General features: G+C 36.8%; 1 protein-coding gene across 1 annotated transcript in view; it reads right to left on the bottom strand.

Annotated features, from left to right (window-relative positions):
* Window positions 1–3519: 3519 nt before the first annotated feature.
* ITGA1 (integrin subunit alpha 1) overlaps window positions 3520–16013 on the bottom strand; it is a 77120-nt gene continuing 64626 nt past the window's right edge. Inside the window, exons 24-30 of the mRNA XM_069776025.1 lie at window positions 15233–15335; window positions 13861–13974; window positions 12115–12219; window positions 10873–10977; window positions 9919–10011; window positions 8355–8471; window positions 3520–7598 (exon numbers count right to left, since the gene is read on the bottom strand). Of these exons, the coding sequence (XP_069632126.1) occupies window positions 7554–7598; window positions 8355–8471; window positions 9919–10011; window positions 10873–10977; window positions 12115–12219; window positions 13861–13974; window positions 15233–15335 (682 nt within the window). The 3' untranslated portion in view covers window positions 3520–7553. The remainder of the gene's footprint in view (window positions 7599–8354; window positions 8472–9918; window positions 10012–10872; window positions 10978–12114; window positions 12220–13860; window positions 13975–15232; window positions 15336–16013) is intronic.

Below are 16013 nucleotides of genomic sequence, written 5' to 3'. Positions count from 1 at the left end.
AGAATATACATACTTTTACCGATTCTTTTTCCAGGTGAGCAAAGCTTGTGCCTGTCATGGGGAAATTATATTAATGGGAAATACGCTACCCAGTGAAGAAATGTTCCCATTCACCTGTGATCCCCAAAAGTGAGGACCTGTATGGGAGCCTGCTAATGCAGCCTACGTAATTTCATGCTCTTTACAGCAGCCAGTGTGTTACCCCAGCAACTTCAGCCCATTTACCAAAGCATTAACTTTGATACAGGTCCAACAACCACTTGAACTCATAAAAATAGTGGGTATCTTGAAAATATTTCTTAGACAGGAGTTATAAGCACATGATGAGAAGATGAGAACCTCTGTCTCCTCAGAATATACCTTTATTTACATTTTTGACAATTCTATTTTGAAAACACAGTAGTTGTTTTCTGGTTTGTGGAATTAAGACCTATCCATTCTTCCTTTTTATTTGCCTCTCATAAAAAGTTGCTCAGTCATTTGGTAGGCATTTTTTAGCAAACCTGACTCCCTTAACAATTTTTACTGAACCACACTGAATTTTAAATTAATTAAGTGAGATTAATTTGTCGTGATGCATTGCTTGGGGTTTTTTTCTTTTTTTTTCTTTTTTTTTTTTTCTTATATTGTTTGCAGCTTAAGTGTGTTAAGCTAGTAAAAAATAATCCTGAATATGTAAAAAAATACCATTCGTTATATACATAACTGTATATACAGTTATGGACCTATTCTCAACTGATCATTTGCTACATTATCTACCATTAGCTACTAAGCCTTGAGTTAAACATCATCAGACAGGTGGGTAGGGGATAAAATGTGGTAATGGGATCAAGTGTTCTCTAGTTGACCAGGTGTACAAAAGTGTTCCTTATCAGATTGCAGAAATCTTACTCATCCTGTAAGAAAACTTCTCTTGGGGGGGCAAACAGGCCAGCCCTCAATAACTGGAATGAAACCTGAAGGTGCTTTATACAAAGGGATGAACTATGTTGCAGCAGTATCTTGTAAGACATATGTTGCTCTCTAAATATACTTGCTAATGGCTGTTTGCTGAGACCTATAGGCATCTTTCTAAATACTGGAAATTCATGACATAAAGGAGGCCAGAGACTGTGAATTAATTTTGGCAGATCCCTCAAATAAATGGCAAAAAGCAACTCAGTTGCTCAGCACTCCTGAGAGTCTCAAAACATACACCACCAATACCACCAGAACTCTTTTTTTCTGGCTAACAGGGTCATGGGAATTTTCAGCTGAACCCTAGAAGTTTTGAGATGCAATAGCATCTGTTGTGGCATAGTGTAAAATGACTGAGGCCAGAGTAATAAGCTCTTGTCAGTGAGACTTTATGAGCTGGCAAACAGGAAATTGAGCTATTAATGGCTATTAATTTGGGCTGTTAGATGAGAATACTCAGAAGGTTTGTGTATACAATTTCCCAAAAGGAAAACAAATGAATTAGTTTTCTCAGACTACGTCTACTGTCACAAAATTGCAAAAGTTCAAATGCTTTTTAGGGAAAACTGTGGAGATCTTATGTTTTTTTCATCTTATCCTCTCTGATAAGATGAAAAGGCTCTGTAATGGAAGACAGTATGAAGAAACTTTCACTAGAGAGATAGATAGATCCTATTCCTTTAACCCAGGAGGAAGAACAATAGCACCCTTAACATGCATGAACCTTAAGGACCATATGTAATGCTGAACCAGATGTGTGAAGCTTTGCAATAAATATGAACTTCTAGTACCAAATCAAACTGAACCATAACTGAGAAGCCGGATTTCACCATGGCCACTGCTGAAAGTGAACAGTGTGCTAAGGGGATGGACAAAGTATGCCAAGACAGCCTGCCCACCAGATCCAAATGTGCAATCCACTTTGAATACTTCTGCTCTCTCTCCCATTTCTTTGAAAATCCCTGGGAGGTGCAACATTCAGTGAGCCCTTGAGGAATGTCTGTCCTTTCTGAGAAGACTTACAACACTGAGAAAAGGAGAAGGGCAGAAGGGTAAGTGCATGAGAGGGGAAAAGCAGTAAAGGAGCACTATGCCCCACTGTACTAGAGTCAGAATTAAAATCTGCCTGAGGGTTTTTTATTCACCCTTTTTTTTTGACTGAATGAGCAAAGGCCGGTATCTCTGGGGTGTCAGTCTTTGTAATTAAAACATTATTGCATTGAGGATAGCTCGCTTTATCATCCGCTTCTTTAAACAGAATCCAGTTGTGCTGTCTAAACTGTGGTATCAGCCAGCTGTTACTAAAACTTCATCAGTGCTTTAATCTTTATGACTCTTCATTCTTACAGGGCTCAAACCACACCCACTGCATGAACTGCTATTGCCCTTGAACTGTGAGGTGTTAGGGTTGCTTCTGCTAATTACAATGAATTATAATCCAGTTTTGTGCAAATGATACATAATATTACACTTCTTGCAGTAAGAAAGTGATTCTAGTTCTTTTCTAATTCCATTGAAAAGCAATTTAAACCAAACAAAAATAGAAGTGGCTTTTTTTCTGACTTTCGTTTAAATACTCCCATGGAAAATGTCCAACAAACTCTAATGATCAGATATGCACAGAGTAGGACATTCGGTAAGCACTCCCCTGTGACTACACAGGATGTTGCTATTAGAGAATTGTGATTCACCATCAAAGTAGTCTCCGATGAGATAACAGTTAGGTAATTACATGGTTTGTAATGTTTTCTAAAAGTTAATTGTGATATAAAAGGTGTAATCTTTGTCTTCTAGGAAGTTTTGATGCAAATGTTTAGTAGGCTTTAAGGAAGATGACGTGAATCATTTAGAACTCTGCCAAGACAATGGACTATTTGGACCACAGGAGTAAGTTGTACAGAAAAATCACTGGATAGGAAGAATGGTTGGATGAATGAATGTGTCTTCAACTTTTATGTATGTAATGTCACGAAAACAAATCTATGTCACGAACTCACATGTCTTCTGAAAACTTTCAAATGTGGCTGTAAGTACACGTCCTGGTTTCAGCTGGGATAGAGTTAATTTTCTTCCTAGTAGCTGGTACAGTGCTGTGGTTTGGATCTAGTGTGAAAATAATGTTGCTAACACACTGAAGTTTCAGTTGTTGCTACACAGCGCTTATCCCAAGTCAAGGACTTTTCAGTTTCCCATGCTCTGCCAGCACGCAGGTACACCAGAAGCTGGGAGGGACCACGGCCAGAACAGCTGACCCAAACTAGCCAAAGGAATACCCCGTACTATAGAACATCATGCTCAGTACATAAACTGGGGGGAGTGAGAGGGTGGCTGCGTAGTGCCTAATTACCAGCTGGTCTTAAACCACAACAGTACAGAATCCATACAATTAATGGCAAGGTATTTCTGACAGCTTGACCACATTCAAGCTTGCCTTCATGTTATGCTGTGCAAGAATGCTGTTTCTACAATAGCTTTCTATTGACCAGTAGATGGATTTGGTTTTAGGTACTAAGATGCCTTTATATTATTCTTATATCAGTGAAAAGCAAACAAACTACAAAGGAGGCTTGCTAGACTCTTTATTTTTTTTTTAATCAATAAAACACATGGAATAATTTTACAGGAAAAAGAAAATGCTGTGCAGAATGTTGTGATTTTCTTAAAAAGGATGCAAATTCCCTCTTATTCCTGTTAAGTGGTATAATTAACAACAGTACATTCTGATTCTCTTGCTCTGCTTTTATTTTTGAATGGGATCATCATCTATACAATAGTTAATTCAAGAAATTAAAACAATTAGACTATGTGAAATCTATTAGATGAGTGTGACCCTAACTCCAGCCTCTCAGTGCCAAGTGAGATGAAACCTCTTGGCTCCAGTTGAAGGTGGATTCCCCTGACTCAGGCTCTGCAGAAGAGGACCATCATGCTCAGAATGACTCAGCACAGGATATGTACTAAATGGTTCAGGTAAGGGGTCAGGATATGTGGGTTGTGTCTGTAGCAAGGGCTCATAATACAGACCTCGAGTGACACCAGACAACCGCAGGAACATAAGCAGCAGCCCAGGGAGATCACTCTAATGTAGATGCTGTTTTCTAAGTTTTCTAAAATTACAAACAGGATCAACAACCTTTAAAACAGCCTCAAATTGAAGCAGGAGTGATGGTTTAAAGCTCTTGTTTCTTTCCAGAGAAATTCTATGCTATAGAAATGTAGCTTGTCCATTCCCTCTAAGATTAGCTACTTCAATGCTGAAGTTAGGAACGGAGTTGGGTCAGACTCACTCTGTTGCTTAAGCTCTGGTTATAGACCCAATTTTTAATTATTATTATTATTATTATTATTATTATTATTATTTTTACAGGCTTTTATTTGAATGAAAAAATGTTTAGCTTGCTAGTTATTAGAATCATATTACAACCCTAATGTGTCTTTTTATAGGAACAAAACAGATTACATGGTGTTCCAATTTTTTTTTTGCCTGCCAAATTTCACTGAGATGTTCCTGATGTTTGCAATATTGCTTTCAGTAGGCTTTTCTGTGGTACATAGTGAAAAGATGTAAAATACTGCTCTTGCAGTACTGTGTGGAAAGGCTCTTATGGATAAAAACAGTGATTTTACTAATTTAGCCTGTGTAAGAATAATGTGCTATAGCAGTATCCCCATTACATACTCATATTTTAAATATATATATAATAACTGAAAATCTGATAATAGGACAAATGTGAAAAGGGAGAAAGCATCATGACGAAGAGGAAAGCAGTGTGGTTACATGAAGCTTATTACTGTTTTTACAGTGCAAAGCAAGACTAAAAAGAATGGAACACTGATCTCAAACATACTTTGCATTGATAAAATACTTATGTATTTTTGCATAGTCTTTAACTAGGGAAGTAGACTGTTCTATTGACTTAATATTTTTTCAGTTAGGCTTATGCTTTAAAAAGAGACATGAAATGTCATCAGAAAAGTAAAAAGCTCTGGTTAACAGCTTATCATAACTAAAAAGTGAAACACTTAAACAAAATAAAAGTATTCTGCATAAAAATGATGTGTGGCTTGCACAACCTCTGAGTAATTTTATGAAGCCAGGAAAAATGACCTCATGGTTAACAAACTGGCTGTATAATAATAAATAACAGTATTTCCTCTGCTACCACAGACTTTCTATGTGCATAGGTGAGTCACAATTCCTTCGTATTCTGTTCCTTTACGAAACCGTAATAGGATAACAGCACTGCTATGCCTTTACAGAGATACTATAAGGAAAAAACTTTTACAATTCTGAGGCATTCATATGCTACAGTGACAAGTGCTATTTAAACCTTTCAAACAAATTGGCACAATCATATGTTTTCTTAAAATAAAACCTGCATCTCACATGGGACTGAAAACACCTCTGCGAATGTTAATTTATCTTCACTGTTCAACAAATAGATTTTTGCCTTCCTTCACGGACTATTTGACTTGCACAGTGAATGAAACAGGGATTTTACCCACAACCCCTCTATGTAATTTTTTTGCTTCCATCCAAGTCTTCCTTCTGTGCTCAGAACCAGGGCAACTCACCTTGTGCCCCTTCAGACAGGGTGCACTTTCAAGCGCGCAGATGAGCACAGCAAGCCAGTCTGCGGACTCAGTGGCTCTCCCAGGCTCCACAAAGCACAGCCACCCACAGTGCTCCCAGAGAGGGCTTTGCCCTCTCCTCTGAGTCACGCTGCTACCTTCAGCAGACTGTTGTTATGAAATAACCACCCTTCCCACAGACACAAGGAGAAATTGCAAACACTTTCAAACTCAATCCTGCTTGCTGCATTCACGTACCTCTCAGCCCTTCTCAATCACTGGTCTCTCTAATATAGGCACTAAATGGAAGGGACTGCAGAGGGACAGCATCTTTCAGACAGTGAAGCACCTTCTGGCACACTTCCAGAGTTGTTCTTGCCACTATGTTCAACCCAATCTATGGTCTCTTCTTAAAGAAAAAAAAGTATTTATAAAATATATTACTGCTCTTTAAGCTATTACTATAAAGTCAGTGCTAAGTTAAAACCTTTTGGAAAACTGCAATGATTTTTTTTTTTTTTCATTTCAGTGACTTTGTACCAAGAGAAGGAGCAAATTTTCCTGGCTTCCTTGGCAAGGCAAAGTATTTCTGCAAACAAGTAGGTCTTACAGAACTTAGTACGTCTCCTCAACATTTTCTGATCTATTGGCAATCAATACCAAGTTGTCTCATGCTGAGGCAACATTGCACTTTGCCAGCAAAACTCCACTTTCTTCTGTTCATTTTGTGTGGCTGCAAGTAATATAGGAAGCTCTCAAGGATAAGGCACAGGCCAAGAGCCCTGGGGAGAGATCCTTGTGGAAGGAAGACAAGTATGTGAAAGAAGGGAGGAAACTAAATAGTCTAAATAGAAAGAAAAAAATTTCTTAAAGAAATCTTTTGCTATCTACATTTCAGTGTATTCTCATATAAAATTGTAATCTTTGACACAAAATAAACATCATTAGTTAAGTGCGTATTTAGTATGCAAATTCTTCATCACTTCTTAAACTCATAAGTAACAAAGATGAGGTGTGACATATAATACTAGAAGAACCTTGCCAGTGCTGAATTTCCTATCTGTGCTCTTTTGTTAATTATCATTTTGTACACTTTAAACTCATTGGATTAAATAGCTACACAATAAATTTACAGTGACATTTTATGAAGCACCCTCCTGGCTACTCCAAGATATACAGCAAGAGTCAAACTTTCAGGGCACCTCTAAACATTTTCTGCATAAATATGGACATTTCTACTTGCAGATACAATTATCCCCCTGCTTATTTGAGTACAGTGTGCAATCAAATGGGCTTGAATGTTTTGTGCATACATTTTTAGGCCTGCCAAAAATCTGTTTCAAGTTCAAACAGCTGTGTAATTTAGTGGATCAATCCTTCATGGTCCACTTGACCATAAAAATCCTAGGTTCAGCTGGACACACTAAAATGAGCAGAAAGCGAAATCCAAGGTATTTCAGTAATTTTCACCCAAAATTCTGCAGGTGCTTCTATCTTCTGAATTGTCATTACAGTTACCATACAGTATTTGGTGCATTCTCAAAGTTTGCATGTTCTGCTTCATGAACTGACAGTTTTCTTTCACAGAACTGACATAAAGAGGAAATTTTGAAAATTATGCTTTTTCCTTTTGAAAATTGTAAGGTGCTAAAAAAGTCTGGGATTGCTACATACAAGCTGACTTGTTGCATAATTTGGAATGAAAAACGATTCCACTTACATAGGTGTATAAAAATATGATTACGCATTTTCCATATTAAAAACCATTAGATTCTTTGAACTCAGTTACTCCAAAAGTGAGTAACACTTGAAAGTATGTCCTTGAGTATCACAAAATGCCATAAGACTTTTTATTCTTCCTTTGCATGTGTGCTTGATTTGCTTGTTGTCGTTCTGCTGCTTGTTTTTTTAATGCACCAGAGTTTAGAAAACATTGTGACCGCTGCATCTAAGTTTATAATTTTACAGTAACATTTTTGAGGCAGACCTGAGCAAAAATTTCTGCTTCCCCCCCCGTCCCCCCTTCATTTCTCCATTTTCTTCTTTAGTGGTCTCTTGAAAAATCCAGCCTGCAGAAAAGAAAAAAAGTGACTAAGAACTTCTCAAAGCATACAACCCATATTGGTAGCATTCATGTGCTGGTTCTTACTACTATTTTAATACTTTCAGTACAGTAAAACGTCATTTAATATTTTATCACTGAAGTACAACATTGTTTTTCCTGGAATGGAAAAACTAAAGAGACATGTCATGAAAGCAGACAACAGGAGTACACATAGTGAGTGATTGCTGAATCATTGTTATGCTCACATAATGTCAAAGGCTAAACCACTTAATAATACTTAGTACTGAATTGAATAAATAATACTTTATTTTATACTTGTCAAATTTTTCAAGAGATTCTGCATGTTGAAATTTATAAACTGTAACCTACTAAAGCAAGTATGAACTAAATATTTAGCTTAGAGAAGAGTGCCCACTTGTGGCAATACTTACACCACAGGCCTAGCACCTAGCACAAAGAGAAAACCTGATTATCAAAGGCCACAGCCAAAGCTAATAAAAAAAAAAAGCTTAATAAACCCTTAATCATACTAAAATTTTTTTTTTTCATAACATACTGGAAATACAGGTTTCAATTGGTTAGCATTACATATTACACATCAGAAAAATGTAGTGTTATTAGTTATTTTGTCATTTCTACAAAATTTCACTCTACTTATTAGATAATATTAGTGTCTGTGAGGTTCTAGTTACGAGAAGGACAAGGCACAGAATTTAAGCATATTTGTTTATTTTCATGCAGACAAGAATGTGCATCTTACCTTCCACAAAGCAAATATAAGCAGTGCAAGAATCAATAGTCCAGCGAAGATACTCAGGAGGATAACCCATAAGGGGACTGTCCCTGGTGGGAGTTCTTTGGAAATCTTAATCATGGTCTGCAGAGTGTTCAAAATGTAAGCAATAAATAACTTGTCCTTCTAAAATATCACCAGAGCAGCATGACTTTTATCAGTCTGCAGTGATTTTCCAGGGTACAACTTCATTCTAAGTACAGGAATTTGTAGGAGCGCATTGAGAAAATAATCTCCAACATTAAACCCTATATTTATGTAACATCTTGTACTTGTAAGTGCATTCATTTCATGAGGGTCGGCCCTGCTATAAGTTAGTAGTCATTGTTGTAATTGATGCAGGACCAAAACCATGAGTAGTTGAAGTATGTGTTAGGGAGTTTCTTCAGTATATTCTTCATCACTCAATGCCTGCCTCCCTGAAAGATGGCAGTGATTAACAAGCTTCTTGTTATTGTGTAAAATAAACCGAAATAAGGAATATTCACATTTAAATAAATGGGACCATGTAAGAGTTCAAATTATTTTAACTTAAGAATTTATTAAGGACACAACTTTATTGTTAAAAAAAGCATTGAAGAGCTGAACACTAAAAATTAAACTTGAAATTATGTCTTAAAAAAAGTTAATTCTGAAATTCCTTGGTTTGTAAAGGCAGCTCTCATTATCTGCAAGCCTCTCAGCTGTGTTTTCACTCATGGATTGGATTTTAATCTATCACTTGAAGAAATGCCTGGATACAATACTAGCTAATAGTTGACCTGTGATGTTTGTATTTCCAAAAATATTCTGCACAAGATATAATTCACACTGAATATTACTTTGTTCTAAATTTTGGGGGTATTAACAATAATAACACATAATAAGACTTTTGCTTAAAAATGTACACTGTAGTAAATAAGCCCCTGCATGTACAAGTTATCACAGAAAAGCAATGCATTAGCCATCATAAATGTCTTGGAATAAAGAGTATTAAAGGATAAATAACAACTCTAACAAAATTAAAGACATTTCTTGTTATAACTGACACCACGACTATAATGTTACATACTTTCTTATCTAAGAAAATGACAGGGAACTTCTGAAAAATAAAAGAACCTGTTTCAAATATATATCATGGGTAATGAAGTGGAAAGAAATAACAAAAAAAAAAACCCAAAGAAAATACAACAAACAAAGTAAGATCACTTCTAAATACCCAGGACAATTTAAAAAATACTATTGATTCCTTAAAAGAATTTTAATTATGCTTCTAATTTACATAGATGCAGGAAGCATTAATATTGGTGCAGGCAGAAATACTTCAGACAGTACTTCTTCTCACCCAGGTACATTGGTGGGTAATGGGATTTTGGTATCATTGTCTGACTAATTCTGACATTTCTACTGTAATATGAAATCACTTACTTTTATTTAGAGTAGGATAATACATTACAACAGGTAACAGTTCATTAGTAATGAATGAAAATAAATGATTCGGTAGCATAATAAATCCTATGAAGAGTAAATCCATGAATTATCATGTCCTTACCTCCAGTTTTTGATGGTCATTTCTCAAAATCAGTGATGAGTTCTCACTCCTAAGTAATGCTTTCACAACAAGGGTTAAGCTGTGAATACTTGCCTGGAAGAAGAGAGGAATGGCTATGGTTTATAATCAGGTATTTTGAAGTAGAAAGCTTTGTAGAAATGAGAAGGGTGAAAGCAAAACTTAATGCTAAAGTTTTGGGAGATGCTGAAAAATGTGAAAGTCAGTGAAGCTGCTCATGTGTGTCATCTTCAGCACGCACATCACTCTTTACAAGAGAGCAATACAGCTTGAAAGAGTAGAGAGCAGAGATTTCAAAGAAATACTAATTAATCCTGGCATACTACTTCAGCCACAGGGACAGATTCAGGCTTTCTAAAGTTCTGCTGTATCTCCCCTCCTGTCCTGTTATTTTCCAGAGAAAAATAAAGACACAGAATAGGAACTCAGTATCAGAAATTCATCAGCTGAGCAAAATGGACCACAGCCTGGTCATTGTTGTAACCATCAGACAATACTGAGGTGTGCTCTGAGGTGGATTTGCTCCTCTGCTCTTTTTGATCAAAAAATCCTTTCTGGACATAAGAAATTTTTCCAGATTAAAACTTATTTAAAAATTATATGATTCTATGTACCACGTCTTACATCTGCTGAATTAGAATTTGTGGATGCATAAGTGGCTATTAAAAAAAAAGACCATCAATACAGAATAACTAAGGGATGTCTTCTTACCATGTTTTGAAATTCCTGCTAAGTTCTAAGTACTTAATTTAAGGACAATAAAATGCATGTCACTTAGTTTTGAGGAAATCTTAAAATAGAAGACAAACAGTTTCAAATACTAGGGGACTATGGAGACTTAAGAAAATGAAAGGTATAATTTTAATAGACATTAGAAACATTGGCTTGAGTTTCTCAAACCCAAGAGTATTCTGAATACAAATGGGATTTACTTACCTTTATGATGGTAGGCTTCCATACTCTTAATGAAACATTCACTTGATATATGTCCGATGGGACCAGGGCACAATTAATAGATGCACAGCTGTATGTATCACAGTCCTGTTTAAAAAGCGCCAGCATGAATTAATAGGGAGAGACTTTTCACATTACTAAAATAAAAAAATGTAAACAACTATATATATAGATCATAGACGTGCTATGACACCAGTGCTAAACTGATATTAATTACTGAGCCTTTTTATGTAAAAATGACACTGCAGTATATAAAACAAGTTGAGATACTCATGCTGTGGTGGAACAGGCTCGGTTTTTGCAGGCTTGCTTAGCCTTGAGGAAGCTGTGTTACTGTAGGTATGCAGCAAAAGCCATCAGCAGAGCTCCTAAAGGAGGCACAGCGTTTAACAGCAAGTGTTTTTCTGCCAACACAGCTACAGCTTCTCTGCAGTGTTTCTTGATCCTTTCAAATCGTGGGACACCTGAATCTTTCAAGCAGGGCAGGATGTGTGTGTGAAAACTTAAGCACCTTTACTTGCCAGTTATCACTTGCTAGCTGGGAGGGCAGCAGAATTATGTTCAACACTTTGGAAACATTTGCTTAGCCTAGACCTTTATCCCCTCTCTGAAGGACTATGATAAGCATGGCAAAATACTCTTCTCATGGCATGGTTTCACTTGCACAAGGAACTCAACTTGTACCTCTACGCTGAGGAGGCAGTATTACGGTTTTCCCCCTGACGTGTCAACAGAACTAAGTCAGCGAAGTTACTTCGCACCTCTTCGTCTAAATGTGAGAGGCTAATCCTTTCCAAATGGGATCATCAATTACATTTCTACTAGCTGCATGGAAAATCTGTAAGATCAGAGTGCTAGCATTTGAAAGTATTTTCAACTGGATGTCTAAAAAAGTTGCAAGGGAGATGAGCTTTTAAAATATTACTATTTATTAATTACAATGAGAATATGGAAGGTGAAGATTTACTCAGCTGTCAAATGTGCTACTGTTATTTACACACTGGCTAAATTAAAAAAAAAACAACCCACCCCAAATTCAGTTCCACATACAGTTTTGTAGCCAAATAAAAACTATAGCTAGTCCGCATAAAGATAGCTTTTCAGGCTATTATGACAAAGTGAGTTTCCATAGGGTACAGTTTGAGAGAAGATTTTATATATTTATTGCAGAAGTACTCAGCTCCAGGATCTGGGTTAATATCTGGGATATATATGTAGGCTTACCATAATTGTATCCTTTGTAGGTTCTTTTATTTTTGGCAACACAAATGGTTTCCCAGTGCTGATCTTTAAGGGATCTACAGGGTAACTAGTTTGGCAGATGGCATTCTGTTAGCAGAAATACAAATACTATTCTTATTGTCTGAATATGCAATCTATTAAAAAAAATGCTCTGTAAACAAGCCAACATTAATATTTAATATTTAATAGCATTAATAATATTTACTAACTGCTAATGCAATAAAACTGCATATTGCAAGAGTGCAGGATAGGAAATTCAGATGATGTAGGTATAGAAGTATCATTATTCAAACAACAAATGAGCTTTTTATGAGATAATTTGACCTAAACTCTATCCAGCTACTTAAACATCTGTAGAAGCAAACAAGACCTTCATGGCAAGATGACCACTACATGAACCAGCAAGAGTTGGCTATTAAAAGAGATAAATAGCTTTTGCATGGGAATCCACAGAAGTTCTGCCTTAGCAAGCAGACAGGCAGATTAAGTGCAGGATTCAGGACCCTCCACTGCAGCGCCCAGGGAGGGGGAGCGGGTGCTGGAGCACTGCTAAACCTCCATGGCTCCTTCAAAGGCAGCTGGGAAATCCTTTGGTGTCTTTGGTGCAGGGGAATTTGCTTTTTTCAGTCAGGTCATTCACTTTCAGATTGCTAGCACGAAGAAAATTGCAAATCCACTGGAGTACACTTTGGCACACTGCTATCACTAGGGTGTAGCTGGTGGTAGGTGAATTATACCCACAGAAAAAGCACAGATTTGTTGAGTTTATATGCAAACTTGGGTCAAATGTGGTGACTGACTAGGAATGAAAATAATAGGGGAAGGAATTTAAGAAAAGACACAACTTCTGTGTATTCTAAACATGAAATATTTGGGGTTTTCTAGATTCTTTTGTTTTAAAGTGAACTTTGAACTTTCATTTAGATAATTTGGTTTATTTTTCAGTGGTGTTACACCTCAAAACTAAGTGAAATATTTGAGAGAGGTGCACCTGTGTCTGTGTCTCTGAGGAGAAGATTAAAAAAAAAAGAGGTTTAGGTCACCACTTAGTGATATCCAGTTGTTGATATAGCTCTAATTTTAATATCTACAGATCTGAAACCATGGGATTTGCTAGAATTGTGATCTCCTCCAGCTGCTCTGGAGGAGTGAAATGGAGAAACTCAAATGAGGGCTGCAGTGAAGAGCATGTGAAAGACATGACCTACCATCCCCTTCAAGATGTCTCAGTGCCCCAGAGAAGGAAGAAGCCAGAGGACTGCTAGTGCTAGAGTGCAGGAAGGCTAATTTCAGTACCAGAAAGAAGAGGACTGAACAGGAGCTTGAGCCCTAGGTGTATACAGCAGGACTAGAGCATTTACAATAAACACTGCTGGCAATGGAGATAATCTGAGGCTCAGTAGGCAAAACTAAGAAAGAAAATCCTGTCACTCATACCTCAGTCTGGACCTCTCATCACTTGGCAATATATCAAATTAACCTTGTAATAGTCCAGTTATTGTTCAACACCATTTTAGATTTGTTTGTTTCCTTTTCAGAAAATTTATCTCTTTGTCTTCTTATGCACATCTGTACATACTCTTAAAACATCAGCATCTTGTCTTTTAGACGAAAAAAGTAATATCTACCTTGAAGCTAGGCATAATCCCAAATGTTTGCATTTTTAAATTCCTTACAACAAAAATTTCAAATTTACATTAATCATAAAAATACAAATTCCTAGCTTACTTGGGAATGTGACAATGCAGTAAGGTAGAGAAGAGTGTTCTTGGCTGCTGTTACATTGGGATATAAGATCTGCAGTGTAAGGTTTGGCATTGGAAATTGTTCACCTTTTTCAATCTGTAAAAAAAAAAAGAAAAATGTTTTGATTAGTACTTTCCTTATTTTGTGGGTATTTGACTGTGAGTTTTTTCCTTTCCCGTGCTTTTCTTTTCTTCTGTGTTTTCTTAGATTTCCACAGTTATGCAAAAAGTGGTGTGATGAACTCTTACTTTTCCCATGAGAACAGCCTGTTGTGAATTATCAGACACATTCTTCTGTGGTCTTTGGTAATACAATGCTCTGAAAGGGGCCATTTTGACATAAATTCCTTGTTGTTATCTTGTTTACTGCATCCTCTTATCATCTGGGACTTCTATCTAAGGTCATTTCATTTAAATTTTTAATAAAGCCCCAAAAATACTTCAACATGGGAGAGGAGCCACTGTACCATCAGTGGCTCCTGCTGGTTCCTTCTGAGGTGTGCTTTGCAACAGCCCTCCTGCTCAGCTGCTCCTCTCCCCTGTTTTCCCTGAGAAAATCACAGGACATATCTGTAAGCTCATATCTGTAAGCTGCTGTTGCTTCTGAAGAGGTCTGCTGTGGCTGAGGACGGAGAAAATGCCTAGGTGAAATTGCTGGCAGGGGAATTGGTGATCCTGTCTCTGAAGTTGATGAGCATAATAAATAGTCAAGAACCTGTTTAACTTTTTTTCTTCTGACTGCTCTTTTGTGATAAGCTGCTTGCAGAGACAAGTTTTGCTTACAAGATCATAAATGGTATGCTCTGCAGTTCACCAGCTTTTACATCCAGAAAGCAAAGGTTTTGAAGTGAGATGAATAATGTCTTAAACATCCACAAAAGCTTCGAGATTACTGGATTTGAACTTTTAGACTAAAAATAGTAGCTGAGTAAAGCACCGTAGGTGGGCTAAAAAACAGAAAAAAAACCCCCTTCTTGGAGCATGGCATTTCCCTTTTTCAAAGCTGATGGGATTTTGGAAATATCTGTTCCACACTTCAATGAACGTAGGTCAAGTTCTCATTCACCAGGGCATGCTCTCTCTTTCCCCTGCTGAGGGCAGCGGATCTAAACACCACCAGAACTACTCCACAGGGATGGACCACTCTGAGATCCTCTGACTCACCTTATTCCAAAGCAAGCAAGAAAAAAAAAGGTGTTAAACACAAACCACAAAATACCCATGTAGAAGGTTTAGCATAGCTGTTATTTAAGTAATAGGCTATCACATTAAGTGATTCAAACCAAATGAAAAAAAGAAAAAAAAAAAAAGGATGAAGCCAGTACCTGTATCATACAGTTTTAATTGTTTCTTACCCTATAATGTAGAGTAACTTCATCCCCAATCTGTTCTGTTGTGTTAATAGCAGTAGGGACGGTATCATTTGCTGCAATTATAACATGGTGCTCTTTGAAAACACTGTGGGTTAAGAAAAAAACACAAAAACCTCAATAAGCACACAAACTTCATAAAAACTCTAGCATTTAATAATATAGGTCTTTTCATTATTTCATGAATCCTCCAGGACTAGTCTTGCAATTGAGTGCACTGCTACTTCCACTGAAGTTCAACTCATCCATTTTATGAGTAATACTGACTTTTTATTATGTACATTTTAAATGTTTTGTTCAGATAAAACTACAAAAAGAGCAAATATTGTTCCCCAAAATAATATATCAGGGCCTGATTTTGCTGTTCTTATTCTAGCTGTGCAGTCCCTTATCCTGAGTATTGCCATGTAAAACGGGCAGGGTCCTATAAAAGACAGAACCAGGTAAAAGGAGAACAAAACCAGCATGTTCTAAATTCAACCTTATTCCCTATGAGACAAACAAAGGCTGGATTTGAACCATGAAATGCATCCAAAATGAATTTGACTTAATTATTTACACCTGCACACCATGCAATGTAGTCTACTGATAATATTTATAATGTTTTTCAGGGATGGAATTTAACTGAATTCTAGCTATTTCTGAAAATAAAGTGTACTACAAGACCTGCATTAAAGTTTACGTCCAAACTGATAAAAACAAACCCCTGAGAATCTGAAATTAAGGCTAATTTTTGAAGCTGGAAATTAAACAGCACGCCATGCAA

Source organism: Haliaeetus albicilla, chromosome Z, assembly GCF_947461875.1.
Source record: "Haliaeetus albicilla chromosome Z, bHalAlb1.1, whole genome shotgun sequence".
Classification (NCBI taxonomy): domain Eukaryota; kingdom Metazoa; phylum Chordata; class Aves; order Accipitriformes; family Accipitridae; genus Haliaeetus; species Haliaeetus albicilla.
The sequence above is the reverse complement of the archived record's forward strand: the minus strand, read 5'-3'. Positions and strand labels throughout refer to the sequence as shown.